Source organism: Panthera onca, chromosome E2, assembly GCF_046562875.1.
Source record: "Panthera onca isolate mPanOnc1 chromosome E2, mPanOnc1 haplotype 2, whole genome shotgun sequence".
Taxonomy (NCBI): Eukaryota; Metazoa; Chordata; class Mammalia; order Carnivora; family Felidae; genus Panthera; species Panthera onca.
The window spans coordinates 12,594,596-12,621,725 of NC_138353.1; the positions used below are offsets into that span (position 1 = coordinate 12,594,596).

At 51.4% G+C, this 27,130-nt stretch overlaps 1 protein-coding gene across 3 annotated transcripts; it reads left to right on the top strand.

The window, feature by feature from the left end:
- Nucleotides 1-33: 33 nt before the first annotated feature.
- XRCC1 (X-ray repair cross complementing 1) lies at nt 34-26,966 on the top strand. 3 transcript variants are annotated; one of them, XM_060651330.3, is made up of 17 exons: nt 36-245; nt 597-689; nt 10,598-10,708; nt 20,856-21,014; nt 21,888-21,962; nt 22,058-22,163; nt 22,382-22,491; nt 22,567-22,678; nt 22,868-23,126; nt 23,425-23,541; nt 24,103-24,196; nt 24,331-24,463; nt 24,766-24,820; nt 24,913-25,052; nt 26,115-26,205; nt 26,573-26,648; nt 26,753-26,966. In XM_060651330.3, exons 1-17 carry the CDS (start codon nt 195-197, stop codon nt 26,864-26,866), a joined length of 1,896 nt encoding a protein of 631 aa, XP_060507313.2. In that variant the 5' UTR covers nt 36-194; the 3' UTR covers nt 26,867-26,966. The 3 variants fall into 3 exon arrangements, with proteins under 3 accessions (XP_060507314.2, XP_060507313.2, XP_078294485.2); XM_060651331.3 differs by lacking the exon at nt 10,598-10,708 and having other exon boundaries at nt 34-245; XM_078438359.2 differs by lacking the exons at nt 36-245; nt 10,598-10,708 and adding an exon at nt 278-397.
- Nucleotides 26,967-27,130: the final 164 nt, after the last annotated feature.

Below are 27,130 nucleotides of genomic sequence, written 5' to 3' on the forward strand. Positions count from 1 at the left end.
CTAAGCGCCTCGTTCCCGAGAGGCGCGACTGGGCTTGCGCAGTATTTACGCGAGCGCCGGCGCGCCGCGGTTTGAAAGGCCCGAGCCCTGTGCGCTTGCGCACTTTAGCCCGCGCAGGGAGCACCCCCTCTTCGCTTCCCCCCAAACTCGGACTTCTTTCATCCTTCGCGCCTGGCGAAGCCCAAGACGTTGACATGCCGGAGATCCGTCTCCGCCATGTGGTGTCCTGCAGTAGCCAGGACTCGGTGAGGAACTGACATGGGGGGAGGCTGGAAGACGTAAGGGAATCCCTGCCGGGGGCAGTGCGAGAACTTTGGGAGTGTAAAAGGGAACTTCACGGAAGTCCACGGCGGGTCAAGGGGAAATTCCAGGAGGCTATAAGGGAACTCTGGCAGAGGTGTGGAATGGGGGGACTTGCGGAGAGGACAGGAGGAAGTGGGGAGCTGCCAGGAGAAAATGTTATACGGGACTCAAGCAGAGTGTGGTGGGATTAACGGGGAATTTTAAATCTGGGGGATAGCAGAGGGCTGTGGAGAGCTGGGGACCGAGCTCTCATCCCTGTACCCTTACTTTCCTTTTTCTACTCTTCCCTGCAGACCCACTGTGCAGAAAACCTTCTCAAGGCGGACACTTACCGAAAATGGCGGGCAGCCAAGGCAGGCGAGAAGACCATCTCTGTGGTGCTCCAGGTGACCCTGCCCTCCCCCTGTCTCCTTCCTAGTAGGAGTCTGGAGACTCAGGGTCCAGACACTACTCTTCAGTCAACTGGCAGTGGGTTAAGCCTTCTGGACTTCAGCTTCCCTACCTGGAAAATGGGCAGTGTGATGGCTGTGCCCCTTAGCAGAGAACAAAGGTGGTCCAAGGACTGGGCCTGGGGTGACTATAGGAATCAGTGTGTGGCCTGGGTAGGTTGCTTCTGCTTTCTGAGCCTCAGTTTCCTCACCTGGAACAGAGTGAATCGTTTTCATGTATCTTGCCTTCTGAAGTCCTTGGGCTCCAGGTTGCAAGGTGTTCTGGAAGATCATGTAAGCCAATCAACCCCATTTTAGAGATGGGAAAACTGAAGCACAGGGAGGGGAGAAGTGCAATGGCCGGTCTAAGCACCATTTCTGGAATGCTTGCCAGGTTCTTCTGCGTGCTTTTGTACGTGCTCTCACCCAACCTTCAGCCCAGGCTCTGAAGTTGGAGGGAGGCACAGAGGGAAAAGGGTGGTTTGACCCCAGGTGGTGACAGAATTCTAAACGGGCTAGTGGAAGGAGAGGGCTGAGTGTGTCTGAAGCATCTGCTCTGTGTTGGATCCTGGGCTGGGTGTTTTACCTGCGTGATCTCACAGGGGCCCTTAGCACCATCAATAAATAGCTTGCTGAGACTCGAACCCAAGTGGGCACTCCGAGCCACCTTGTCACGCTTGCTATGTGTTCATACGCTGGCTTTCTTGATTTTGGCCATATTCCTTCTGAATGGAGGGGTGTTTGGGGAGGGATGTTGGGGAGCAAGGCTTTTGTGATTGTGTTGGACATATTCTCAGTCTCTCTCTTGCCCAGTGGTTCCAAAAAAGTTTTGGGTCACAGACCCTTTTAAGAATTAGAGAGCAGCTGAGGATTCTCTTCCCAGGAAAAGTAAGACTCTAAGACTTTCTGATTTTAGTTGCAACGTCTAAGTGTCTAACATAGTAATAATAATAATGAGAGCTAATATGTATTCAACATTACAACTGCCAGTTACTGTTCTGAACTCCACACATGGCTTAAGTCATTGAATCCGTAAAAACCCCATGACCTAGAGTCTGTTATTACCTCCATTTTACAGATGAGGAAACTGAGGCCCAGGGAGGTTATGCCACTGGCCTAGAGCCAGTGCTTTAAACTGAGAGAGGTACAGGTTGCTCACGATCTAGTCTTGGGACCTGGATTCAAGTCCCCAGCTCTCCCTCTTACTCGTTCTGTGACCTCAGGCAAATGTTTGCCTTTCTCTGAACATCTTTTCTCATCTGTCCATTGGGAATAACGAGATCTAAGCCCAGGGTTATTGTGAAAACTCGGTGACATAATGTCTGCACAAGTGCTCCGTCAACATGTAGATGTTTGTGTAAAGGGAGGGATTCATGTTTTTATTACTGGGTGACAATTCTGCTGGGCCCTCTGAGGATCAGGTGACCCCAGGAGAATCACATTCCAGTCTATACCCCAGTTGCAGTGGGAGCAGAGAGACAAGAGGCAGAAGAGACACGACGTGGGGAGGGGCCAGAGCAAAGCACAGGATTCTCTGGTCCAGGAGACAGGGAGGTATTGCAGCTGTCACCGAAATGGGAAACCCAGAGAAGGGGCAGCTTGGGAACCTGTAGGTGGAATGTCTGGTGTGCTGGGACTTTGGGACATCCAAGGGGAGGTACTCAGGAGACACTTAGGAATCGGAACTGGACCTGGAGACAGAGGTGTGGAAGTTGTCAGCACAGGGGCAGGACCTATAGACTCAGGAGTGAATGGATTCTTTTTTTTTAAGTTTATTTTGAGAGAGAGGGAGCGGGGGAGGGGCCGAGAGAATCCCAAGCCGGCTGCGCACTGTCAGCATCGGGCTGCCACTGGCAGTGTGGAGCCCGACACAGGGCTCAATCTCACAAAACCGTGAGATCGTGACCCGAGCTGAAATTAAGAGTCAGATGCCCGGGGCACCTGGGTGGCGCAGTCGGTTAAGCGTCCGACTTCACCCAGGTCACGATCTCGCGATCCGTGAGTTCGAGCCCCGCGTCAGGCTCTGGGCTGATGGCTCGGAGCCTGGAGCCTGTTTCCGATTCTGTGTCTCCCTCTCTCTCTGCCCCTCCCCTGTTCATGCTATGTCTCTCTCTGTCCCAAAAATAAATAAAAAAAGTTGAAAAAAAAAAAAAAAAAAAAAAAAAAAGAGCCAGATGCCCAATCGACTGAGCCACCCAGGCTCCCCAGGAGTGAATGGATTCTTGTGTTCATTCATTCATTGAGTAATTTTTTATGAAGCACCTCCTGTAGGCCAAGCACTGTTTTAGGTCCTGGGGACAGGACAAGACACAAATATGTCAGTCCTGTGGAGCTGTCATGTTAGTAGGAAAAGTGACCTAATTTTTCTAACATGTCAGATGGTGGAAGAAAATTCACCCATCAAGAGGAACGGAGAATGCTGCAGCTGGGGGAGGAGGCAGTGGCAGCAGGTTTTTATTTTAATAGGGATCCAGGAGGGCCTCCCTGAGAGGGTGACATTGAGCAGAGTGAGCTGTAAATATCCAGGGAGGAAACACAGACTGTGAGGCGGCCTGGCGCCTGGCGTGCCGGAGGAGCCGCAGGGGGGCTGGTGTGGGTGCAGTGGATTTAGCCTGGTGGGGGGGGGGCAGGTGGGACATGAGCTAATGGGGTGGGGCTGGAGGGCCCCCAACACACCGAAGGCCTGAAAGCCACCGTTAAGTACTTCAGCTTTTACTCTGGACGAGACAGGAGCCACTGAAGGGCTCTGAGCAGAGGAGGAGCAGAGTCGGACTTAGGTTCCCACAGAACCCTGGTGTCCGTGTTGAGAATTAAAGCACGGGGGGCGAGTACAGGAGCAAGCTGCACAGCACCAGCCACGTTAGAGACACTTCGGGAAATCTGACCGCATTCGGCGACTGCCAGGATGCAGGGCGACTCCAGATTCACGGTAATTTTGGGTGTTTTCAAGCAAGTGAAAAAGGCAGAACTTTCTGGACACCGATGCCCGTAGACTGATCTGTGGCACGTTCTTCTCCCCTGTGTTTTTTCCTCCAAACAATATGATGCAACATCTGGATATTGCCACACGGGGTTCAACCCTCTGCTCGTGACGGCCACACACACCTTTTTTGTTTGCGGCAGCTGAAGGAGGCTCCGTGGATAACTTGCTCCCGGGAGGGGAGTTCCAACTTCTTGGCTAACCGCTCCTGGGCCGGAGGGGATGGCTGGGACCAGGTCCAGATTGCTCCGGTGCCCCACTGACATGCGCTCTTTGAGAGAAATGCTCAACGGGGGCGCCTGGGGCTCAACAGGGGCGCCGGTTAAGTGTCAGACTTCGCTCAGGTCCTGATCTCACGGTTTTTGCGAGTTCGAGCCCCGCGTCGGGCTCTGTGCTGACGGCTCAGAGCCTGGAGCCTGCTTTGGAGTCTGTGTCTCCCTCTCTCTCCCCCCCTCCCCCGACTCACACTCTGTCTCTCTCTCTCTGTCAAAAATAAATAAACATTAAAACAAAACCAGAGAGATGCTCAACAACAGCGTGGCACACGTTTGGATTTTGTTGCTCAGTGGTTTTCCAACCACTCAGTTGGCCCCCATGGTGTTTCAAATTGGTTTTTATTTGTGTGACGTGTACAGCAAAGCACACGGTTCAGTGAACCCTCACACACGACAACCTAGGTGCTCCCCCCCCCCCCACATGGGTAACAGAACGTGCCCAGCCCCCCATCGGCCCCTGCGCTCCTTCCTGTCACCGCCCCCCACAGGGTAACCACCATCCCTGACTTTGAACCGCGCAGATTCGTGTGGCCTGGTTTGGGATTTTACATAGATGGAAGCACGCAGTATAGACGTCTGTGTCTGGCTGCTGTCACTCAGCATCCTGTTTGTTACTTTGATCCCTGTGGGTGGGTGTAGCCGTGGATGGTTCGTCCTCATTTCTGTATGGTGCTCCATGGTTGGTGATAACCCTTGGACTTTATTTCTTTTAAAAATTTTTTTCATTTATTTATTTATTTTTTTTATTAAAAAAAAAAATTTTTTTTTTTCAACGTTTTTTATTTATTTTTGGGACAGAGAGAGACAGAGCATGAACGGGGGAGGGGCAGAGAGAGAGGGAGACACAGAATCGGAAACAGGCTCCAGGCTCCGAGCCATCAGCCCAGAGCCTGACGTGGGGCTCGAACTCACGGACCGCGAGATCGTGACCTGGCTGAAGTCGGACGCTTAACCGACTGCGCCACCCAGGCGCCCCTCATTTATTTATTTTTGAGAGACACAGCCCAAGTGTGAGTGGGGAAGGGGCAGAGAGAGATGGAGACACAGAAGCCGAAGCAGGCTCCGGGCTCTGAGCTGTCAGCACAGAGCCCGACCCGGGGCTCGAACTCACAAACCGCGAGATCATGACCTGAGCCGAAGTCGGACGCTTAACCACTGAGCCGCCCAGGAGGCCCCGTCCATTGCCCTTTTATGAGCTGAACTTTTTGAATGAGTATCATGTGTATACAGTGTGAAATTTAAAGGGCACAAAAGGGTTTACACCTCCCTCTCCTTGCTTCCACCCCCTCCCACTCTGTCCACCGGCAGCCACTGTTAGGAGTTTCTCACGTGGCCCTCCTGGGTCACTGTGTACATACAAGCACATTAATATCTACCTCTTCCACCAAGTGCCTAGTATGGACACTATTATCCCCCATGCTTTCTTTCAAATGACAATGTATTTTGGAGACCTGCTGGCACTGGGCAAAGTTCTACCTTATTCCTTTAATTTTTTTTTTTTTTTAATGTTTATTTTTGAGACAGAGAGAGAGAGACAGAGCATGAGCAGGGAAGGGGCAGAGAAAGAGGGAGACACAGAATCTGAAGCAGGCTCCAGGCTCTGAGCTGTCAGCCCAGAGCCCGACTCGGGGCTAGAACCCAGGAACCCAGGGATCATGACCTGAGCCAAAGTCGGATGCTTAACCCACGGAGCCACCAGGTGCCTCTACCTTATTCCTTTAAATGGTGCATAACACTACCTTTCTTGGACATGGAACCGGTTTGTTTGATTTTTTGTTTTGTTTTGTTTTGTTTTGTTTTTGCGAGGGAACAGGGAGGGGCAGAGGGAGAGAGAGAGAATCTTAAGCAGGCCTCGTGCTCAACACGGAGGCCGACGCGGGGCTTGATCCCATGACCTGCGATCATGACCTGAGCTGAAATCAAGAATCAGAGGCTCAACCCGCTGAGCCACCCAGGCGCCCTGGAACTTTTTTTTTTTTTTTTTAACACAGTGTCTCTCAGGAACTCTGTGAACCTTCCCAGCTGCGTTTGTTTTACTGTCATGAGCTAGGTCTTCTTCCTGAGAAAGGTGCACATGAACCTGGCCGCAGAGGACAGACAGTTAATGCTTAAGCCCTTCCCCTAACCACTGACCCTGAACAGTCATTTTTTTTTTTTGAGATAAAATCCACGTAACATGAAATTCACCATTTAATCATTTCCAGTATACAGTTCAGTGGTTTCGGCATATCGACAGCGTCCTGCCATCACTGCCATTAATTGAGAACATTTTCAGTGCCCACAAGAAACCCCATAACCGTTCCATATGTACTCCCAATTCCTCTCTCTCCAAGCTGCCCCCAGCAACCGCTGGTCTACGTTTTGTCTCTGTAGATTTCCGGACATTTCACATAAATAGGATCACATGCTATGGCCTTTGTGTCCGGTTTCTTTCACTGAACCACGTTTTTGAGGTTCCTCCGTGTCGCGTGCATCATTACTCCCGTGTCTTTCTACAAGAACACTGTTCCATTACGTGGACATACCCTACAATGTACATCCGTTCAGAAATTGATGGACATTTGGGTTGTCTCCATGTGTAAACACTAGGGTCTGGAATTCTTTATCAAAAAGAAATACTGGACGCCTGGGTGGCTCGGTCGGTTAAGCATCCGACTTCAGCTCAGGTCGTGATCTCAAGGTTCATGAGTTTGAGCCCCATCTGGGACTCCGTACTGACAGCTCAGGGCCTGGAGCCTGCTTTGGTCTGTGTGTGTGCGTGTGTCTCTGCCCTTCCCCTTGTGCTCTGTCTCTCTCAAAAATAAATATTTTTAGAAAAAGAAGACATACGGGGGAGTACGTGTGCATGTTTAAAGTAGAGGTAGTTGATGTATGCAACTAACATCATTCATTCAGGATATAGATAGGGGCTTGTGCTTTGTCATGTGGGAGAGGTAAAGATGTTGAGTTTTTACCTCAAGGGTTAAAATAGGGGAGTTGAGAAGGAGTGTTGGTTTACAGTCAGGCAGGTGGGTTCCAAATTTCTCTCCTAGTCATTAGCTGCATGTGACGTGAGCTATTTATTTGACCTCTGACCTTTAGTTCCCCCATCTGTAAGACTGGGATAGTAACAGACCCTTCCTTCTTTTTTTTTTTTTTTTTTTTTTTTTAACAGACCCTTCCTTCTAAGGTGGCTGTGAGGAGTGATGGCTGGCCCAGGGAGGGCTTAGCTAGCCGTGATAGACAGAATAATGGCCCCAGAAAGATTTCCCATCCTGATCCCTGGGACCCATGAATATGTCAGTGAACACGGCAAAGGGGACTTTATAGATCTGATCAAGTTAGGGATCTTGAGATGGTGAGATTGGCTTGGATTATTTGAGGGGCAAGGAGACCCAATATCATCACAAGGGTCCTTGTAAGGGCAAGAGGGGGGCAGGAGAGCCAGAGAACGAGATGTAGAGATAGAAACAGAGGTCGGCATGATGCTGTTGCTGGCTTCGAGGGTGGAGGAGGGGCCACAAGCTGAGGGATGCATGTGGCTTCTAGAAGCTGGAAATAAGGCAAGGAAACAGATTCTCCCATAGAACCTTCGGAAGGAACGCAGCCCCGCTGACACCTGGATTTCAGCCCACGTAAGACCAAATTTCAGACTTCTGACCTCCAGATCTGTAAGAGGTATTGCTTTCTGCCAGTAAGTTTGTGGTAATTTGTTACAGCAGCAGCAGGAGACTAATACACCGAGCCCCTGGCACGCAGTGAGAATCTGAAAGTGTTGGCCATGATGACCCCTTTGTGACAGATGGGGACACTGAGGCAAATGCCTCACCAAAGCCACCTGGTCAGGAAGGGCAGAGCCCGAGTTACGATTCAGGGGGCATCTGTTCCTTCAGCAGGTGGTTAGTAGGGGCTTCCCGTCCATCTGTCCATCTGTCCACCGGGCGCGTATCGAGGTAACAGTAGCAGCTGATATTTATGGAGCACTTGCTCTGTGGCAGGCACTGTTCAAGGGGCTTTGTGTGTGTTCCTCACTGGAACCTTCACACAACTCTGAGTTAGAAGTTGCTACCGTCCCCATTTCACAGGTTAGGAAACTGAGGCACAAGGGGTGAAATGAAACTATTTGCTCCGGGCTCACACAGCAGTAAGTAAGCAGAGCTGGGAAGGGCCAGACCCTGTCCTCTGTGTTCAGGACACAGTGGGGGGTGGCTTAGATCTCGTGTCTGCCCTCGTGGAGCTTAAAAGTCTGGTGGGGGGAAACAGATGGGCGACAAATGGAACTAAAAAGTGTAGTTACGTACACAATATTGAGTGGGGATACTGAAGAAAAATAAAGCAGGGTTAAGGGTAGAGCATAGCACCTGGTTAGGAGGTGAGGGGCCAGCCTACTTAGGTTGGCCTGAAGAGATGACATCTAAGCAGAGACCTGAATGACGGAAAGAGCTGGCCGTGGGAAGGTTTGAGGGGAGAGTGGTCCAGGCAGGGGGCGTGGCAGGTGCAAAGGCCCCGCGGCGGGAAGGAGCTGGCCTCTTGGCACAGAAGGAAGGCCCGCGTGGCCGGAGGAGAGCCACCCGGTGTGGCAGGAGGCTGAGAAGTCAGACTAGGACTTCCTGGGCAGCGCCACACACTGTCCCAGGACTCAGAGCTGGAAAGGCAAGAGGCCAGCTCGGCTCAGCCTTGGGAAGCCCCTTCCCGCAGCACCGCCTCTTTCTCCGACACACCTGTGATGCGGTGGAGGCGCACGTGTGGGACGCCAGCCAGCCTGCCTGGGCTCCAGGCCCCGCTCTGCCACTCGCCAGCTGTGTGACCTGGGGGGCGTTACGTAACCGCTTCCTGCCTCCGTTTGCTCACGTGTTCAATGGAGATAATAATAGCCCCTGCCTGGCAGAGCCGTTGTGAGGAGAGAAGACAGACACATGCGTGACGTGTCTGGTGCAACGTGAGCACTTAGATGTTTGCTGCCAGTGTTACTGTGGTTGTTATTCTGAGTCATCTCAGCCCCCTTCATTCAGGAGGAGGGTTATTATGACGGCCCGCCCATCCCCCACAAAAGGAAACTGCCGCTCAGAGAGGTTGCGCGTCACCCAGGGTTGCACAGCTTAGAAAAGGCAGGGCTGGATTTGCACCCAGGCTTGCCTCCCCCAAGGCCAGGCTCCTTCCTCCCATGTAGTGATGTCCCTATTTCTAGCAGTGTGTAGGTGAAGTCTGGGCGACCTCCTGACTGGGGGTGATAGAGCCGACTAGAGCGTCAGACGATCCTGGGGGTGGTGGCCTAGGTACCTTTGAGTGTTGTTAATAATTTGTCACTCTAGGAGCCAAATTAAGGAGCCCCAAACTGGAAACTGGAAAGAAGACTTGCCTCAGCCGTTCCTAACTGCCTTCCACCCCCACATGGCTTTGTGTGCTTTAACTGTCAGCAGGGAATAGCGGAACGTTTGCAGGAAGCCCTCCTACGGGTAGCTCTTTTCTTCTTTCAGCACATAATTAAATTGTCGAGCGTTGACTAATAATGCCTCCTGATTGACAAGGGTAGAGCGCCTACTACCTGCTGTGCAGTGTGGCCTTAGTCTTCATGTGTATAACCTTGGGTCTGGTGATTATCCCCATTTTACAGATGAGCAAACCGAGGCTCCAAGAGGTCGGTTATATGACAAGGTCGTGTAGCTAGTGTGTGGCAGAGCTGGGATGCAAACCCAGGAGTCAGTAGTGAGCAAAACCACACTGGGCTCCTACCTTGAGGGAGCATCCATGGAGTCCTGTGTGACTGGGGGTAAGAGTGACACACGTGCCATTTGTGTGCATGATTAAAAAGAAAAAAATTTTAGGGGTGCCTGGGTGGCTCGGTCGGTTAAGCGTCCAGCTTCGGCCCAGGTCATGGTCTCGCAGTTCATGAGTTCGAGCCCCGCGTCGGGCTCTGTGCTGACAGATCGGAGCCTGGAGCCTGCTTCGGATTCTGTGTCTCCCTCCCTCTGCCCCTCCCCCACTTGAACACACACACACACACACACACACACACACACACACACACGCTCACGCTCTCTCTCTCTCTCTCTCTCTCAAAGATAAACATTAAAAAATATTTTAAAAATAAAATAGAAATTGTTTAGTTTGAGAGAGAGAGGGAGCACGAGTGGGGGAGGGGCAGAGAGAATGGGAGAGAGAGAATCCCAAGCAGGCTCCACGCTGCCAGCGCAGGGCCTGATGTGGGGCTCGAACTCACAAAACCATGACATCATGACCTGAGCCGAAGCCAAGAGTCGGATGTTTAATCCACTGAACCACCCAGGCGCCCTGTGCGTGTGAATATTCGAATGCCATTGTAACTCTGGCAGGTGCTACCAAGGAGGGCTCCGTGGTGGCATGTTATACACCGATCTGGCAGAGTCTGGAGGAGTTGGGGGAACAAGTATAGGGGCTTATGCCTTCATTCAGTGAATATTTTCTGAACTCCGACCCTGGGCCATGCCCTGTGCCGCGTGCTGGGGACACGGTGGCCCCACTCACCCTGGCCTCCACAGTGTCACAGAGTTGACATTGCAAGGAGCCCAGAAGGGGGTCGTCCCTCTCCCGAAGTGCCACAGTGAGCCCAGAGGCAGAGCAGGCACTGACGGCGGGCTCTCCCCCTCCCACAGCTGGAGAAGGAGGAACAGATACACAGCGTGGACATCGGCAATGACGGCTCGGCCTTCGTGGAGGTGCTGGTGGGCAGCTCGGCCGGAGGGGCTGGGGAGCAAGACTACGAGGTAAGCAGGGCCTTGAGATGGGCCCCACGCTGTTCCTTGCCCCAAGCGCCCCCGTCACTGCTCCCCCCCCCCCCCCATCCAGGTGGAGATGAGTCACACTGCCCTCCGCCTCTGGAGGAGCGGACCCAGGTGATCCGCACACCCGCACAGACGCCCAAGTGCGCATCGGGTGGGTGTGAACAGCCAGAGACGCTGGTTTGTTCTAAGAGGCCATCGCTGCTTGAGAGCAGAACTGCTTTTCTCTGGTCCCAGAGGTTCTCACAGATGTCCTGGCAAACTGGGATTCCACGCTGTTTGGGATGCCTCTGTTAGTCACTTTATACGCACAAATGTTTACCAGAAGGAATGCCTTTTGCTCTATTACAAGTATTTTAAGAGTTGGCGCGATCCTTTTGTTACTGGTTGAATTCATTAGCGCTGGGCTGGGGAGATCATAGTTAGCCAGCTGGCTAATTCACAGAATGTCTTGGGGAAGAAATAAACCTACTTGAAAAAGCAAGTTTATAATTGTAAGTAAACAAACCAGTTTTCTACAAGGTGAGGATTTTTCTTACAGTGACTAATGGTTTTTAATTGAAGTGTATTTTGCATCCGATAAAATGCACAGATCTTTTTTTTTAATGTTTATTTTTGAGAGAGAGAGAGAGAGAGAGAAAAGGAGAGCACACATGAGCGAGGGAGGAGCAGAGGGAGAGGGAGACACAGAATCAGAAGCGGACTCCAGGCTCTGAGCTGTCCGCACGGAGTCCGACGCGGGGCTCGAACTCACAAACCGTGAGATCACAACCTGAGCTGAAGTTGGATGCTTAACCGACTGAGCCACCCAGGTGCCCCTAAAATGCACAGATCTTAATGTACAGGTCAATGAGTTTTGACAGCTGTGTACATCTGTGTAACTGGCCCCAAATGAGGACACAGGGCAACAGCCCTGGGAGGTCCCTCACACCCCTTTGCCTTCACTCCCCAAACCCACACCCTCACCAGCTCAGGCAGCCTCTGGTCTCTTCTCTGTCACAACGGGCTAGCTTTGCCTGTCCTAGAATTTCCTACAAATGGAATTTCACAGTTTGTACTCTTTTCTCGTGGCTGGCCTTTTTCACTCATCGTCCCGTTTTTTGAGATTCTTCCCTATGGCATGTCAGCTAAGTGGTGTTCACCGTAGGCAGAGACCATGATTTCTTCCTCCATTCTCTTGTTGATGGGCATCTGGGCTGTGGCCACTTTTTGACTATTATGAATAAAGCTGCCGTGAACATTTTCGTACAAGCTTCTGCATGGTGATCTCTTTAGGGTAAATACCCAAGAGTGGGATTGCGTGGTCTTGGGTAGATGTAGGTTTTAACCTTTTTGTCATCGCCAGTTTTCCAAAGTGGTTGTACCATTTTATATTTCCTTCAGCAGTAGATGAGAGAGTTCTAGTTCCTCCACATCCTTACCTATATTGATGTTGCCAGAGTTTTTAATTTGTTAAATTTCAGCCATTCATATGGCAGGTGGTGGTACTTTAATATGGATTTAATTTGTATTTTCCTGGCAAGTAATGACATCGTATAACCCTTCGTGTACTTTTTAGCCCTTCATTTATCTTACTCTGTGTAGTGTCCATTCAAGTCTTTTGCTTGTTTCTTATTGGGCTGTCTTTCTGTCATGGATGTTAATGATGGGTTTGTTTATTTTTTTCCGTCTTTTTTTTTTTTCAGATACGTATGTTGCAGACTCCCCCCTTCTCATTATCTTTAAATTTCTTGTATTAAAGTATAATTAATATACAGTGTTATATTGGTTTCGGGTGTGCAGTGTAATGATTCAGCAATTCTATGCATCACTCAGTGCTCATCATGATCATTATCTAACAGTGCCTTTTGATGAGCAGAAGCTGATGAAGTCCAGTCGATCAAGGTTTTTTGTTCTTTTTTCTTTTTTTTTTTTACTGCATAGTGCCTTTTGTGTCCTATAAAAAACATTCACCTGTCCCAAAGTAATGATGATAGTCATTAATTTCTCATCGCTGCGACAACAAATGACCACAAACTCGGTGGCTTAAAACTGTAACACAGACTTACTGTCTCACAGTTCTAGGCGTCAGAAGTCCAAAATCAGGTTCAGGGGACTGAACTCTTGGTGTTAGCAGGACGGCTCCTTCTGAAGGCTCTAGGGGAGAATCCATTTCCTTACCTACTACAGCTTCTAGAAGCCACATGTGTATCTGTTTCTTGGCCTGTGGCCCCTTCCATCTTCAAAGGTAGCAACCACAATACTGCAATAGGTTTCCATCCTCACTTTGACTCTGACTCTCCGGCCTTGCCCTTTATTTATTTTTTTTTAATTTTTTTTTTTAACGCTTATTTATTTATTTTTGAGAGAGGAAGAGAGAACACAAGCAGGGAGGGGCAGAGAGAGGGAGACACAGAATCTGAAGCAGGCTCCAGGCTCTGAGCTGTTAACGTAGAGCCTGACGTGGGGCTCAAACCCACGAACTGACGTTGGGTGCTTAACCCACTGAGCCCCCCAGGTGCCCCTCGCCCTTTCTTATAAAGACCCTTGTGAAGACGCTGGGCCCACCTGGATAATCCAGGCTTATCTCACCATCTCAAGGTACTTAATCACATCTGCAAAGTCCCTTTTGCCGTATCCACAGGTGCCAGAGATCAGCACATGGGCCTCTTTGGGGCGCTGTTTTTCTGCCTACTGCCATCTTCTGTGTTTTTTTCTAGAAGCTTTATAATTTTAGATTTTATGTTTATTTATTTGTTTTATTTTGAGAGAGAGATAAAGAGCTAGAGGGGAAGGGGCAGAGAGAAAGGGAGAAACAGAATCCCAAGCAGGCTCTGCGCTATGAGTGCAGAGCCTGATGCAGGGCTCGAACTCATGAACCGTGATGCTTAACTGATTAAGCCAGCCAGGGCTCCCTAGATTTTCCATTTAGATCTCTGATCCATCTCAAATGAATTTTTTTATATTGTATGAAGTAGAGGACAAGGTCCTTTTTTCCTTTTTTTTTTTTTTTTATGTTTGCTGAAAATACTAAAAAAAAAAAAAGATTTTCCAGGCACCCATCCTTGGGTCAGCCCATTCCTCTGTCTCTGGAGTGTACTGTCACTTTTTGCTAAAAAAAACAAAAACAGGGGCGCCTGGGTGGCTCAGTCGGTTAAACGTCCGACTTCGGCTCAGGTCACGATCTCGCGGTCTGTGAGTTCGAGCCCCGCGTCGGGCTCTGGGCTGATGGCTCAGAGCCTGGAGCCTGCTTCCGATTCTGTCTCCCTCTCTCTCTGCCCCTACCCCATTCATGCTCTGTCTCTCTCTGTCTCAAAAATAAATTTAAAAAAAACGTTAAAAAAAAAAATTTTTTTTTTAAAAATAAAAAAACAAAAACAAAAAACTTTGCTGCTTTAACTCTAAAGAAAGGAGGAAAAAAAAAAAAAAGATTTTCCTGGGGCACCTGGCTGACTCTGTCAGTGGAGTATGTGACTCTTGATCTCAGTTGTGAGTTTGAGCCCCACGTTGGGTGTAGAGATTACTTAGAAATAAAATCTTTAGGGGCATCTGGGTGGTTTAGTCAGTTAAGCCTCGGAGTTTTTGATCTCGGCTCAGGTCACGATCTCACCATTTGGAGTCTGAGCCCCACATCGGGCTCTGCACTGACAGCATGGAACCTGCTTGGGATTCTGTATCTCCCTCTCTCTGCTTCTGCCTCCCTCTTTCACCCTCTGGGTCTCTCAAAATAAATGAACTCCAATAAATAAATAAAGTAAAATCTTTAAAAAAAAGAATTTTTCTTTTCCTACTGAATTGTTTTGGCTCTTTTATTGAAAATTAATTGATCATAGATATGTAGGTTTATTTCTGTACTCTCTATTCTGTTTCATTGATATGTATGTTTATCTTTAGGCCAGTACCACACTGTCTTCATGATAAATATTGAAATCAGACTGTGTTGGACTTCCAACTTTGGGTTTCAAGAGTCCCTTGATTATTCTAGATCTTTAACATTTATTTCCATGTACATTATTAAACGAGCTTGTCAGTAAGTATATTTCTGACTTAGAGAAAACTTACAAAAGTAGTACAAAGGATTCCCTTACAATCTTCACTCAGATTTCTCAAATGTTAACACATATGTACGTATTTTTTACTGAACTGAAAGTCATTTGCCCATGTTATTCCTTAACCTGCCATGATATTCTCTTAACCTCAGTACATTTATTAACGGTAGGAAATTAATGTTGATCTAGTCCTCTGCCATCTGATCTCAGACCTTATTCAGATTTTCTTCGTTATCCCGGTAACGTTCTTAATAGCAGAAGAAAATTCAGGATCATGCATTGCATTGATTTGTCGTGTCTGCTTGGTTTCGCTTCCCTGGGAGCGGTGGTTGTGACTTTCTTGGTATTTTATGCCGTTGACATTTTGGAAGAGTAGAGGTCAGTGACTTTGTAAAATACCGCTCATTGTACAGAATGTGTGACGTTTCTTCATGACGAAATTTAGGTCATACAGCTTTGGCCCGAACACCACAGAGAGGATGTTGCGCTCTCAGCGCGTCGGATCACAGAGCACACGCTGTTGAGCTGCTCTAACACTGATGGTGTTAACTTGGGTCATTTTATTAAGGACCAGGTTTGGCCACTGTGAAATTATTGTCTTGCCCTTTGGAAATGAATAAGTATCGTTTAGGGAGATACTTTGAGGCTGTATAAATACCTTGTTTCTGCACAAACGTGTAGTCACGAGTTTTCGCATCTGTTACTGGTTCTTGCCTAATTATCGCTGCTGTTTGAATTATATTCTAAAAAAAATTTTTTTTTTAACGTTTATTTATTTTTGAGACAGAGAGAGACAGAGCATGAACGGGGGAGGGTCAGAGAGAGGGAGACACAGAATCTGAAACAGGCTCCAGGCTCTGAGCCGTCAGCCCAGAGCCTGACGCAGGGCTCGAACTCACGGACCGTGAGACCGTGACCTGAGCTGAAGTCGGACGCTTAACTGACTGAGCCACCCAGGCACCCCCTGAATTATATTTCTTAAAAAAATGTCATTTCCCAGTTGTTGATAGTATAATAACAACACAGTTGATATTTGTGTATCGACCTTGTATCTTGTGACCTTGCTAAATTGAGTTACTAATTCTTTTTTTTTTTTTTTTTAACGTTTATTTATTTTTGAGACAGGGAGAGACAGAGCATGAACAGGGAGGGTCAGAGAGAGGGAGACACAGAATATGAAGCAGGCTCCAGGCTCTGAGCTGTCAGCACAGAGCCCGATGCGGGGTTAGAACTCACGGACCGCAAGATCATGACCTGAGCCGAAGTCGGCCGCCTAACCGACTGAGCCACCCAGGCGCCCCATTGAGTTACTAATTCTTGTAGGAGAATCCTATGGAATTTGTGTAGATCCCTGGGGATTTTTTTTTTTTTTTTTAACAAAGATAGTGATACTGTATGTGAATAAAGATAGCTTTCTTTCTAACATTTGCGCTTTTGTTTTTCTTTTTCTCATTTTCTCACCCTGGCTAGTATCTCTAGTACAATGTCAAATAGAGCTCGTGAGGGCACACATCCTTGTGTTGCCCCTGATCGTACAGGGAAAGTGTTGAGTCTTTACCACGAAATACAATGTCCGCTGGAGATTTGGCTTACCCGTGTCCATTGTCAAGTTGAGGACGTTCTTTTCCAGACCTGCTTTCATGAGAGCTTTTTCGTGCACATGTGTGGACTTTAATCAAGCGCTTTTTCTGATCTGTGAGGTACATTTTCACAAACGAGGGTGTCCCTTAGCAAACATTCTCGTTCTCAAGGTTATATTCAGTTGTAAAAAGGTAAACTGAGGCACGTTGAATTTTGGCCAGTTTATTTGAGCAAACCATGCAAATCGGGGGCCCAAACTGAAAATGATTAGGAGTGCTGTGTGGGCAGGCTAGGGCAGAGTTTTTTGTTGTTGTTGTTGTTGTTTATAATTAAGCTAGCTCCTGCTGCCACAACTTTTTTTTTTTTAATGTTTATTTATTTTTGAGAGACAGAGAGCAAGCAGGGGAGGGGCAGAGAGAGAGGGAGACACAGAATCCGAAGCAGGCTCTGGGCTCTGAGCCGTCAGCACAGAGCCCGACACGGGGCTCGAACTCACCGACCGCGAGATCATGTCCTGAGCCGAAGTCGGACGCTTTACCGACTGAGCCACCCGGGCGCCCCAAGCAGAGGTTTTTGTAGAGAAGATGCCAAAGCAAACCGAAGAAATGACTTAACTGGCTATAGCTTTAAACGGTTGCCTCGTTTGGAAAAATCTAGTTACTTGGTAGCTGGTAGAATAGTTGTTCTTGAATTTCATTCTCTCAGACTTGAGAAATTGAGTCCGCTGTTTATGATTCGTCGTGTATGCGTTTAATTCTCTGACTCTGGCTTAGGTTTGGGTTTACTCACAGAGGCTCCCTCATCACTAGAGTCACCCAGTCTAAAACCCCCGCTTGGTAACTGTTTGAACAAAGTCAGCAGTCCTTGGAACTATTAAGAAAAGTTCTCTGTTCTTCTTGGCATAGAGATTTGGATCAACATTCTATTTATAACGATGACAACTGAGGAAGTGTGTTTTTAGCTAAAATTCTATCGTATCTGTGTAGGTGAATGTCTATTATTCGCCCTCTATCTAGCAAGATGAAATGGCTACTCGGGGCTTTATCTTTTCAAAGTCTGAAAATGCCTATGCCCAAAAGTAACTCCTAACCAGGACTGAATTAAAGACTCCAGGACTTGTGATGTTTGGCTTCCACCCAGAGACCAAGTAGGGCTGGAAGAGTCAAGGAAGAAGAGGAAATTCAAGGGCAGAGCAGGGCTGGTCCACTTTGGCGTTGCCTGTCCAAATCAGTTGTAAGGCCCCGACTCTCATGACCGATACCACTTTCTACAAAATCAATGTGTTCTTTTCTTCCCTCTCCAAATTCTACAAGGGAGATACATAAGCTTTCGAGGTTAAAACAGTCTAGAGAATAAAGGCTTAACCCCAGAGCCTCAAACACAGTGTTGGATAATAAAACAGTCTGGACAGCTAGAGTTGTTTTCTCCTTACAGTGAATGGGATGAGCCTGTATTGAGGAAATGAACCTCCGGGTGCGGACCACAGCTGCCCACCACGGTCTGCCTTGCCCCTTCACCGTAGTTACTCGATGGTAAATTCAGCTCCCCCGTCAGCTCAAAATCGGGCCCTTTGCTAAACAAGTCAAGGCCAGGGAGATGGCTTTCCTTCTGTATAACCAGCCTTGTCTTTGTTGTTTCCTTTTCATAATCAGAGCTGAGCACAAAGAGACTGATAGATTCCATGCTTTCCTCAGCGAAAGGCTTTGTTTTCTGATTTCACAAATCTCACGGCATGTCCGTGAGAAGACACTAAGTAAAACAGAATATACCCACCTCAAATTGGATCACTGTGTAAGAAAATTTATCGTCTCCTGAGGAGGGGAGTGCAGCATTAGGCAGACGCACAGTTGATCTGGCAGTCGGAGGTGGAGGGGGCTCGGTTGGCACCTGTTGTTTCTTTTGGACTTGCCTGCGGGATTACAAAATGATTGCTGCTGCTCCATCCATCACGTAGTAGCACCCAAAGCAGGAAGTGGAGGAAGTAGAATGGCAGAAATTCAGTGGCTCTCTTCCCTCCTGTTTCTCTGTGTTGAGGAAAGAAGATCTCTCCTAGCAGCCCCCAGCACCCTTCCTCTTACCATCCCATTGGCCGACTGGGTCATGTGCCTGTCCCCAAGCAGCCATTGGCAGAGGGAATTGGATTGCTTGGACCAATCCTGGTTCACCCTTTAGTGTTGGGCACACAGCTCTTCCACTCTTTTTCAAAACTGCCTGGACCGTTTGATTCTCTTTTGTCCCTTCATCACGCTGTCACGATGGAGCTCCCTTTGTTTCTTTAAACTATTAAATATATTTTCTTTGTGGCGCCTGCGTGCCTCAGCTGGTTAAGCGTCTGACTCTTGGTTTCGGCTCAGGTCATGATCTCACAATCTCATGAGTTCAAACCCCAAGTCCGGCTCTGTGCTGGCAGCACGGAGCCTGCTTGGGATTCTCTCTCTCCCTCTCTGCCCCTCCCCAACTCGCACTTGTCTCTGTCTCTCTCAAAATAAATAAACTTAAAAAAATTAAAAATATATGTATATATACTTTCTTTTATATTGTGCGTTTGATCATTTCGGTGTATGCAGCCTTTGTGAGTCTGAGTCTGTACTTTGTGGTTTCTGTTGCTTGTTTCCACGTGCCTCACAGCAGTGTGTGTGTGTGTGTGTGTGTAACTGTTAACTTCTGTACTCTGAGAAGGCATCTGTGGGAAATCTCTGAGGACTGGTTTGAAGTACATTCCTCCAAAGAGGATTTGCCATGGTGTCAGGTGACCCTGTCTGTGTACGTGGGACCACTCAGAGCCTTCAGCTTGGGTTTTTCCATGCAGATAGCTAATATGAATCTTTTATTCCCAATGCTCGAGAGCACAGACTTGTGCTTAGGAATCCTCCAGAGAAACTGTTCATCTTTTCTCTGCTGTCCTCCAGAGCTAAGGCCTCCCACTGAGTCACTCCACAAGGCACATTTTCCCCTAATTTGTTCATGGAGGGTATTGCCCTTTGAGGGGACTCAGCTCTGTGTGATTTGGTGGTGGTAGTCTCTGAGCTACTCTTCTTCCTGGCTTGGAGCCCAGGCTCTGTCCTCTGTCCCCCTTCTGCCCCTGCCACCCATTAACATTAAATTCTCAGGGCGCCTGGGTGGCTCAGATGAGTGTCGGACTTTTGATTTCAGCTCAGATCGTGATCTCACGGTTCGTGGAGCCGAGCCCCGTGTCGGGCTCTGCACTGACGGTGCGGAGCCTGCTTGGCATTCTCTCCCTCTGTCTCTGCCCCTTCCCCGCTCTTGCTCACTCTCTCCCCAAATAAATAAACATTAAAAAAAAACAATTAAATTCCCTGGCACCCAGAGTCAGCACTTGGGCAGACACCAGCCTCAATGCCACCCGCCCTATCAGTCAGGGTCCTGCCAAGAGACTGAGAGTCACCAGTTATTTTAACAGAGAATTTAACAAAGAATTAGCAACTAGGTATTGAACCAGAGAGGCAGGAAGAGTAAGGTGTGGTGAGGTAATGCAGGGAGCAGCTACCTCCCCTAGGGCTGGGGGACCGGAATGACAAGGTTGGAATTACTGAAACTTAGACGCTTAGAAGCTTCGAAGTGGGGTTCCCAGAGCTGAAACTCGGACCCTGAGGGGCGGGCGCTGGAAACCCTGGGAGAGGCTGCGGGATGCCGGTTCTGCAGGTGTTAAGAAGCTGAAACCAGATTCATGTGCTGCCCTGGGGAGGGGCAGCTGCAGAAGCAGGAGCACCCGAGGGGTGACACTCACGGGAGCTGCTAGAAGGAGGGAGCTCGTCCCTCCACCCACCTCCCTCCTCTTGCCTCTCAGCCTCTCTCTCTCTCTAGCTCCCCCTGTTGGCAGTGCCCTAGAAGGAGCAGCAGGAGAAGCAGAAATGTCCCGGAGCGAATCACTTAATAACTGGTGCAGCTCCCCTACCCCATTGGATTCTGCTCTCTCCTTTTTTTAAATGTTTGTTTGTTTGTTTGTTTGTTTGTTTAGAGAGAGAGCGAGAGCCCGAGCAGGGGAAAGGCAGAGACAGAGAGACAGAGACAGAGACAGAGAGAGAGAACCCCACAAACCGTGAGATGGTGACCTGAGCCAAAATCAAGGGTTGAACGCTTAACTGACAGAGCCATCCAGGCGCCTCACTTCTCTCATTTCTGGCCGCTGATCATTCTTCTGCCTTTCCATTGACTCCGCCATGCATTTCCAAAAGGTGTTTGAATATTAGGCCAGTCGTTGTGATTATTCTGTGCTGGGGGTTCCTTAGGTGGTGTAGCTGGCTCTATGGCCGGATATAGAAGACTCTATGAAAGAATTTAGAGAAGGTTCATTCAGACTTGGCAGTGGAGGGCTCTCACTGGAGCCTGTGTCAGGGAGGAAGTGACTGGAGGCCCAGAAGCAAGGGAAGGGACAGACGTTGAGGTGCAGGCTAGATCTGGCCTCCCTAGCCCCTACTTGGGCCCCTGTTCTTTTTCCAGCCACTAGGAGGTGTCATTGAAATCAGCCAGCCCTAGTTCTCCTTTGATGTTCCTTCTTCCAGGTCCTGCTGGTCACTTCGTCTTTCATGTCCCCTTCTGAGAGCCGCAGTGGCTCAAACCCGAACCGCGTTCGCATTTTTGGGCCTGACAAGTTGGTCCGGGCAGCAGCTGAGAAGAGCTGGGACCGCGTCAAAATCGTTTGCAGCCAGCCCTACAGCAAGGTACCTGGGGTGGGAGCTGAGGGTGCAGGGTCCTCAGTCCTGGGCAAGGAGAGGGGCGAGGGGCCAACACTGAGTCCCAGAGGACTCAGCTGGGAGGACGGGGCATCTGGTCTCCCTGGGGGATTATGAGGCGGATGGGTCCCGGAGGTTTCTGAAGTGGGTTTGCGATCCTTCTCACAGGTGAGGCTTCATTTCCTAGAGGATGTCTGAGAAAGGCAGACTGCAGGACCTCAGGGGAGGAGAAGGGGGGCTGCTGACTTGTTAGAGGAGTAGTCTAATAGTTACCATCATGGGATCCGGGGTCTGACGCTGGGCCCACCACTTCTTAGCTGTGTGACCTTAGGCAAGTGACTTAACCTTTCTGGCCTCAGTTTCCTGATCCTAATAGGGTTGCTGTGGATTAGGGATGCTAAGCTGTGCCACCAAAGAGACTCAAGTATATCATGACACCACACAGTAGAGGTAGACTTCTTACCCATGGACCTGTCTTTGGGAGTGTCTGGCCGGTCATCCAGGCTCCCCTAGCCGGTAGAGCGGGAAAGAGCCTGGAGCAGTTCTGTGCTCCCGAAGCGGTGCACAGTGCTCCCTCCCATTCTGTAGTCAGGAATTTGAGCGTGTGGGAGAGGATTCGCTTGGACACCGGCAGCCTTTGTCACTCGCTTTGAGGCTGACGGAGCCGATGCACGTAAAGGGCTTGTCGCCGCACCTGGCCCAGAGTTAGGGCTCACTGCCAGCTTGATGCTGTATTGTCGCCATTGTCCTCTGGGCACCTCCCTAGACATGTGTGTCCATAGGAGGGAAAGAGCCAGAAGGGGGTTTCCCCAAGGGGCTCTGCCTTGGCCGCACTTCTTGACTCCCGCCCTCCTTTCCCAGGACTCCCCCTATGGCCTGAGTTTTATACGGTTTCACAGCCCCCCAGACAAAGAGGAGGTGGAGGCCTCACCCCAGGTAAGCTCTCCCCACCACCTCCCGGAGCCCTCTCCCTACCTCTTCACCCCCACCTGCCAACAGCCACTCACCGTACTGACCTTGTGAGACCTTAGAAGGTGACCAAGCTTGGCCAGTTCCGCGTGAAGGAGGAGGATGAGGGTGCTAACTCCCTGAGACCCGGGGCCCTCTTCTTCAGCCGGATCAATAAGACATCCCCCGGTGAGTGTGGAAACGTGAGTCCCCATTGAGTCCAGGGTTGGAACCTGGACTTGGGTCTGAGGGAGGAGGAGGCTAGAGGCTCCCAGGTCTGAGGGAGGAGGGGGCCGGGGGCCTGGATCACTACCGCGTTACGAGAACAGCGCTCTGCCCCACGGGTAGGAGGTGAAGGGTCTTAGGGCCCAGCCCCCTCACCCTGGATCCACTTTCTCCCTCTGTAGCCACAGCCACCGACCCAGCAGGACCCAGCTACGCAGCTGCTACGCTGCAGGCCTCTAGTGCCGCCTCTTCGGCCTCTCCAGTCTCCAGGGCAGTGGGCGGCGCCTCCAAGGTGAGATTATCAGACCCTGGTGGGGTGGAGAAGGAGGGGAGAAGCCACAGGCCTCAACTCATCCCAACCCCTCAGCCTCAGGAGTCCCCCAAAGGGAAGAGAAAATTGGATTTGAACCAAGAAGAAAGGAAGATGCCCGGCAAAGCGTCAGCCCAGCCCTCACCACCTGCCCTCAAGAGACCCAAATGTGAGCCCTGGATTCCTTGTTGTCACAGGGGCCTGTGTTCCTGCCTCCTGGGAGAGGAGGGCTGGGGGCCTGGAATCCTGGGGTCTGTGGGAGGAGGGGCCGGGGGCCCTAGACTCCTGGGTCTGCGGGAGGAGGGGCTGGGGTTTAGTCCCAGCAGTACTAAGTGAATCTACTCTTTGGCTTCCCCAGTGCCAGCTCCCACCCGTACCCCAGCCAGCAGCACCCCAGTCCCTGCTTCAGCACGAGGCACAGTGCCAGGGAAGACCCGAGAAGCCACGGAGCCCAGGGGGCCCCGAGCTGGCCCGCAGGAGCTGGGGAAGATCCTTCAAGGTGTGGTGGTGGTGCTGAGTGGCTTCCAGAACCCCTTCCGCTCAGAGCTCCGGGACAAGGCCCTGGAGCTGGGGGCCAAGTATCGGCCAGACTGGACTCCAGACAGCACCCACCTCATGTAGGCCGGCGCCCTCCTCCCCGCCGTGCTCCCCGCCACCCCTCTGTCTCCTCCATCTTACTTTCTGTTTCTTCCTGTCTGCCCGTCTCTGCCTGTGTCTCTTCAGTTCTCTGTATCTTCTGCCTCTTTTCTGATTCCTACATCTGTGCCTTGGTCTCCTAATGTCTTTTTCTGTTTCTCTCATGGCCTTCTCTTTCTCTTTTATTCATGTCTTTCTTCCCCTCTGTCCCCGACCCTCTTTCCCGTTTGCCCCTCAGACCACACCTGGCTGACCACACCTTCCTTCTTCCCCCACCAGCTGTGCCTTTGCCAACACCCCCAAGTACAGCCAGGTCCTAGGCCTTGGAGGCCGCATCGTGCGGAAAGAGTGGGTGCTGGACTGTCACCGAATGCGGCGGCGGCTGCCCTCCCGGAGGTGAGGCCTCGCTGGATTCGTGGCTACATACACGCATGCGCGCGCACACGCCATTCCTGCCCCGCATCCCGTGGCCCGTGCCGGGCAGAGCTGGGGATCTGGGAGGAAATCAGACTGGGGCCTCCGTACGTGGAGAACACAGGGCGGGCTCGCCCAGCGTCAGCAGGCTTCTGAGAGGAGGGGCGGGGGCTGCGAGGCTGCGGAGGAGAGAGGACTCGCCTGGCGTCCCCGAGGGCTCCGTGAAGTCTGCTTTGGGAGCATGAGAAGCATGGCAGGCTGGAGAAACAGGATTCGAAAGGCTCTTGTGCCTGGCACGTAGGCAATGCCGCGTGAGCAGGAGCTGTTAGGGTCCAGCTAGGGGAGCCCCTTTCCTGGAGTGTCAGCCACGTAAGGAACCGTGAATGTGGCCTCAAGGTCTTTGAAACAGGTTCAGCGGGGCCCTTCCAAAGGTGGAAGGTGAGGCATCCTGAGTGCTTCACAAATGCCGGTCCCCGTGGCTTCCTGAGCACCCCTCCGCAAGACAGGATGTGCTGTTTATCTGAGGCCTGATTCCTCCCCTAGGTACCTCATGGCAGGGCCAAGCTCCAGCAGTGAGGATGAAGGGGGCTCTCACGGCGGCAGCAGCGGGGATGAAGCCCCCAAGCTCCCCCAAAAGGTCCTATGCCCCCTGTCTTGGTGGGGGAGGTGCGGTGGGAGGAGGACGTGGGCCTGTGGTGGTACCCCAGACTCTCCGCTCCTGCCTTCTGTGAGAACACACGCTCACGCCCGTGCTGTCCCCTCCCTCCTCAGCGCCCTCAGACCAAAACCAAGCCCCCTCAGGCAGCAGGACCCAGCTCACCCCAGAGACCCACAACCCCAGAAGAGACCAAACCAGCCTCACCAGGGCCTCGGGAAGATACTGACACTGAGGGGGAACAGTCAGGTCAGAGCCTGAGAGGGGAGGGCCCTGGACTCCTGGGTCTGAGGGAGGAGGAGGGGTTGGCGGCCTGGACTCCTGGGTCTGAAGGAGAAGAAAGCTGGAAACCCAGATTCCTATATCTAAGGAAGGTGGGGCTGGATCCCAGACAGTGGATCTGGGGGAGAGGAGGCTAAGGGTCCCAGATAACTGGATCTAGCGGGCCCTTGAGCTTGGGGGTTGGCATGCCTTCATCTGTGCTCGGGCAAAAGACCGGAAGGGAGGATGACCAAGCACGTGCCTTGCATTGACTAAGCTTCCACCTGCAGAAGAACTGGGCAATGGGGCAGAAGATTCTGGGGATACTGAGGATGAGCTGAGAAGGTAAAGCAGGGCTGGGGGTCAGGGTGGCCCCAGGCTCGGGTGGAGGGGATCTGATCTGCACGCTCTTCCTGCACCCCTGTTGGCTCTCTCAGGGTGGCCGAGCAGAGGGAGCAAAAGCAGCCCCCTGACCAGGGGGAGAATGGCGAGGACCCGTATGCAGGATCCACAGATGAGAACACAGACAATGAGGGTCCCCCAGAGTCTCCCGACCTGCCAGTTCCGGAGCTCCCAGGTAGGAAATCCCTCCCTGCCTCCCGAAGTGGGATTGGTCTTTCTTACTTCTCCGCCAGCCCTGGGATCGCTGCTGCTCCCCCTGCTCCTCGTGACTTGTGACTTGCCCCCCCCCCCCACCTCCTTCCCCCGCAGTTCCTGCCTCTGCTACCTTCTTGTTGCCTTGGGCCCGTTCCCTTCTGCTTGGCATCCTCCCACGACTTCTCTCTCGGTTCCCCCTCCTGACTTCCTGCTGTGACCACCTCCATCATAGCCCAGGGCTTTCCACCCAAGTGCGAACGGCACCTCCCTCACCTGCCCCCCCGGGTTCGGTTCTGTTGGTGTGGGATGTCACCCAGGCACACAGACAATGCGGGCACCGATCTCTGTTGGGACCCGGGTGGTGTTGGCATTGCTGTTTGTCACCCCAACATGAATGCAGGGGGCGCAGGCTGGGGGGCAAAGGTCAGAGCCTCGGCCAGTGGAGAATGGAGGGAGAAGATGGGCAGCCAGCGCCTGAACAGAGGTGAGGGTCGGTGGCCACTGGAAGAGGCCGTTTCCACCCGGTTCCTTGGGGGTGATGGGCACGTAAGTGCTTTGATCCTCCATGGCCCCAGAAGTGGCATCAGCAAATTGATGGTCTGGAAAGTCCTACTACAATGGAACAAAGGAAAGAGGCATCCAGAAGGTCAGAGCCAGAGAAGGCACTGGCTGAAAAGGGGCGAGGCAGCCAAGGTGAAGAAGTGACAGGCTACAAAGCTTTTAACCGCACGGAGCTAGCTAAGTGCCACCTGCCCATCTGGGATTTACCTCATGTAAGAAACACATTGCAGTAATAGTAATTCGTCTTTCACCATTAAAGAAAAAAAAAAAAAAAAAAAAAAAAAGCTCCAGAAAGGTTCTGATGGGCCTGCCCAACTGGGAACCGTCTGTGAGCGACATCTCTGCCAGGGTGTTCACAAACGCCCCTCTCCGTCCACTACACTGGCCTTCCAGTCTTGCCTCCAAGTGTTCTGCGGCTCCTGGCTGGTGCTTTGAAACTCCAGTGGCCTCACACTTGGCTCTCCCACCATCTCCCCTGCAGACTTCTTCCAGGGCAAACACTTCTTCCTGTACGGGGAGTTCCCTGGGGACGAGCGGCGGAAGCTCAGCCGATACGTCACAGCCTTCAATGGGTCAGTCTCCAGGGGGTGGGGGCAAGGGTAGGGAGGGGTTGTGGGAAGGAAGGCGATCGGGCCCGTGGAGGAGGTGAAGGGCTGCAGGGTGGGCACAGGCCCTGCTCGCTCTGCTGGGCATCCCCGGCTAGATCGCTTCCCCTCCCTTCCCCTTCTCGAAAATGAGGCTCCCCCGACCGGCAACAGTGGGAGGCCTCGGTTTTAGGGCTGCGGCCAGGTTGGCACGAGGGAGAACGGAAGGGGGTGCCCAGGTAGCCCTTAGGCGATGTAGGTGAGGAGGGAGGGAGGACGGCCTTGGAGAAGAGTTGGGGGCTAAGATGTCCGGAGAGGGGACACCGATCCTCTGCTTCTCTCCTTCTCCCGCCAGGGAACTTGAGGACTATATGAGCGACCGGGTCCAGTTTGTGATCACGGCACAGGAGTGGGACCCCAGTTTTGAGGAGGTGAGTTCCAGCAGGGCAGAGGAAGGGCCACCCAACCCGCCCCTGTGTCCCCTCCGTCCCCTCCTCACTCACATGTTCCCATGTGCACCCGCTCCACCCTGCAGGCCCTGGTGGACAACCCCTCCTTGGTGTTTGTCCGCCCCCGATGGATCTACAGTTGCAACGAGAAGCGGAAGTTACTTCCCCACCAGCTTTATGGGGTGGTGCCCCAGGCCTAAAGTATGAGCCTGCGTGTGTGTGCACGCGTGTACTCAGGCGCACACACGCCCGTGTGCGCACACACACGAGATGAGCTTAATAAAGGTGACCTGTTTGGAACAGCTGGCCCTCTGTCTTGCTTGGAAGTCTCCCAGAGGCTCCCAGCTTTCTGTCTTAGGTTTGGTTTCTCCTTCCCTCTGAGGGCCAGGTGTCTTGGCCACCTTGAGACTGCTGTCCCGGGGTCCTGGAGAGAATGAGTAACTCTCCATCAGGGCGTTGGTCGG

Excerpts from the sequence above, each read along its gene's own strand:
- XRCC1 (XM_060651330.3), top strand. The coding sequence starts at position 195 with ATGCCGGAGATCCGTCTCCGCCATGTGGTGTCCTGCAGTAGCCAGGAC. Across the intron at positions 21,015-21,887 it reads GCAGCCAGCCCTACAGCAAG|GACTCCCCCTATGGCCTGAG; the intron begins GTACCTGGGGTG and ends CTCCTTTCCCAG. Across the intron at positions 24,197-24,330 it reads CCCCCAAGCTCCCCCAAAAG|CGCCCTCAGACCAAAACCAA; the intron begins GTCCTATGCCCC and ends CTCCCTCCTCAG.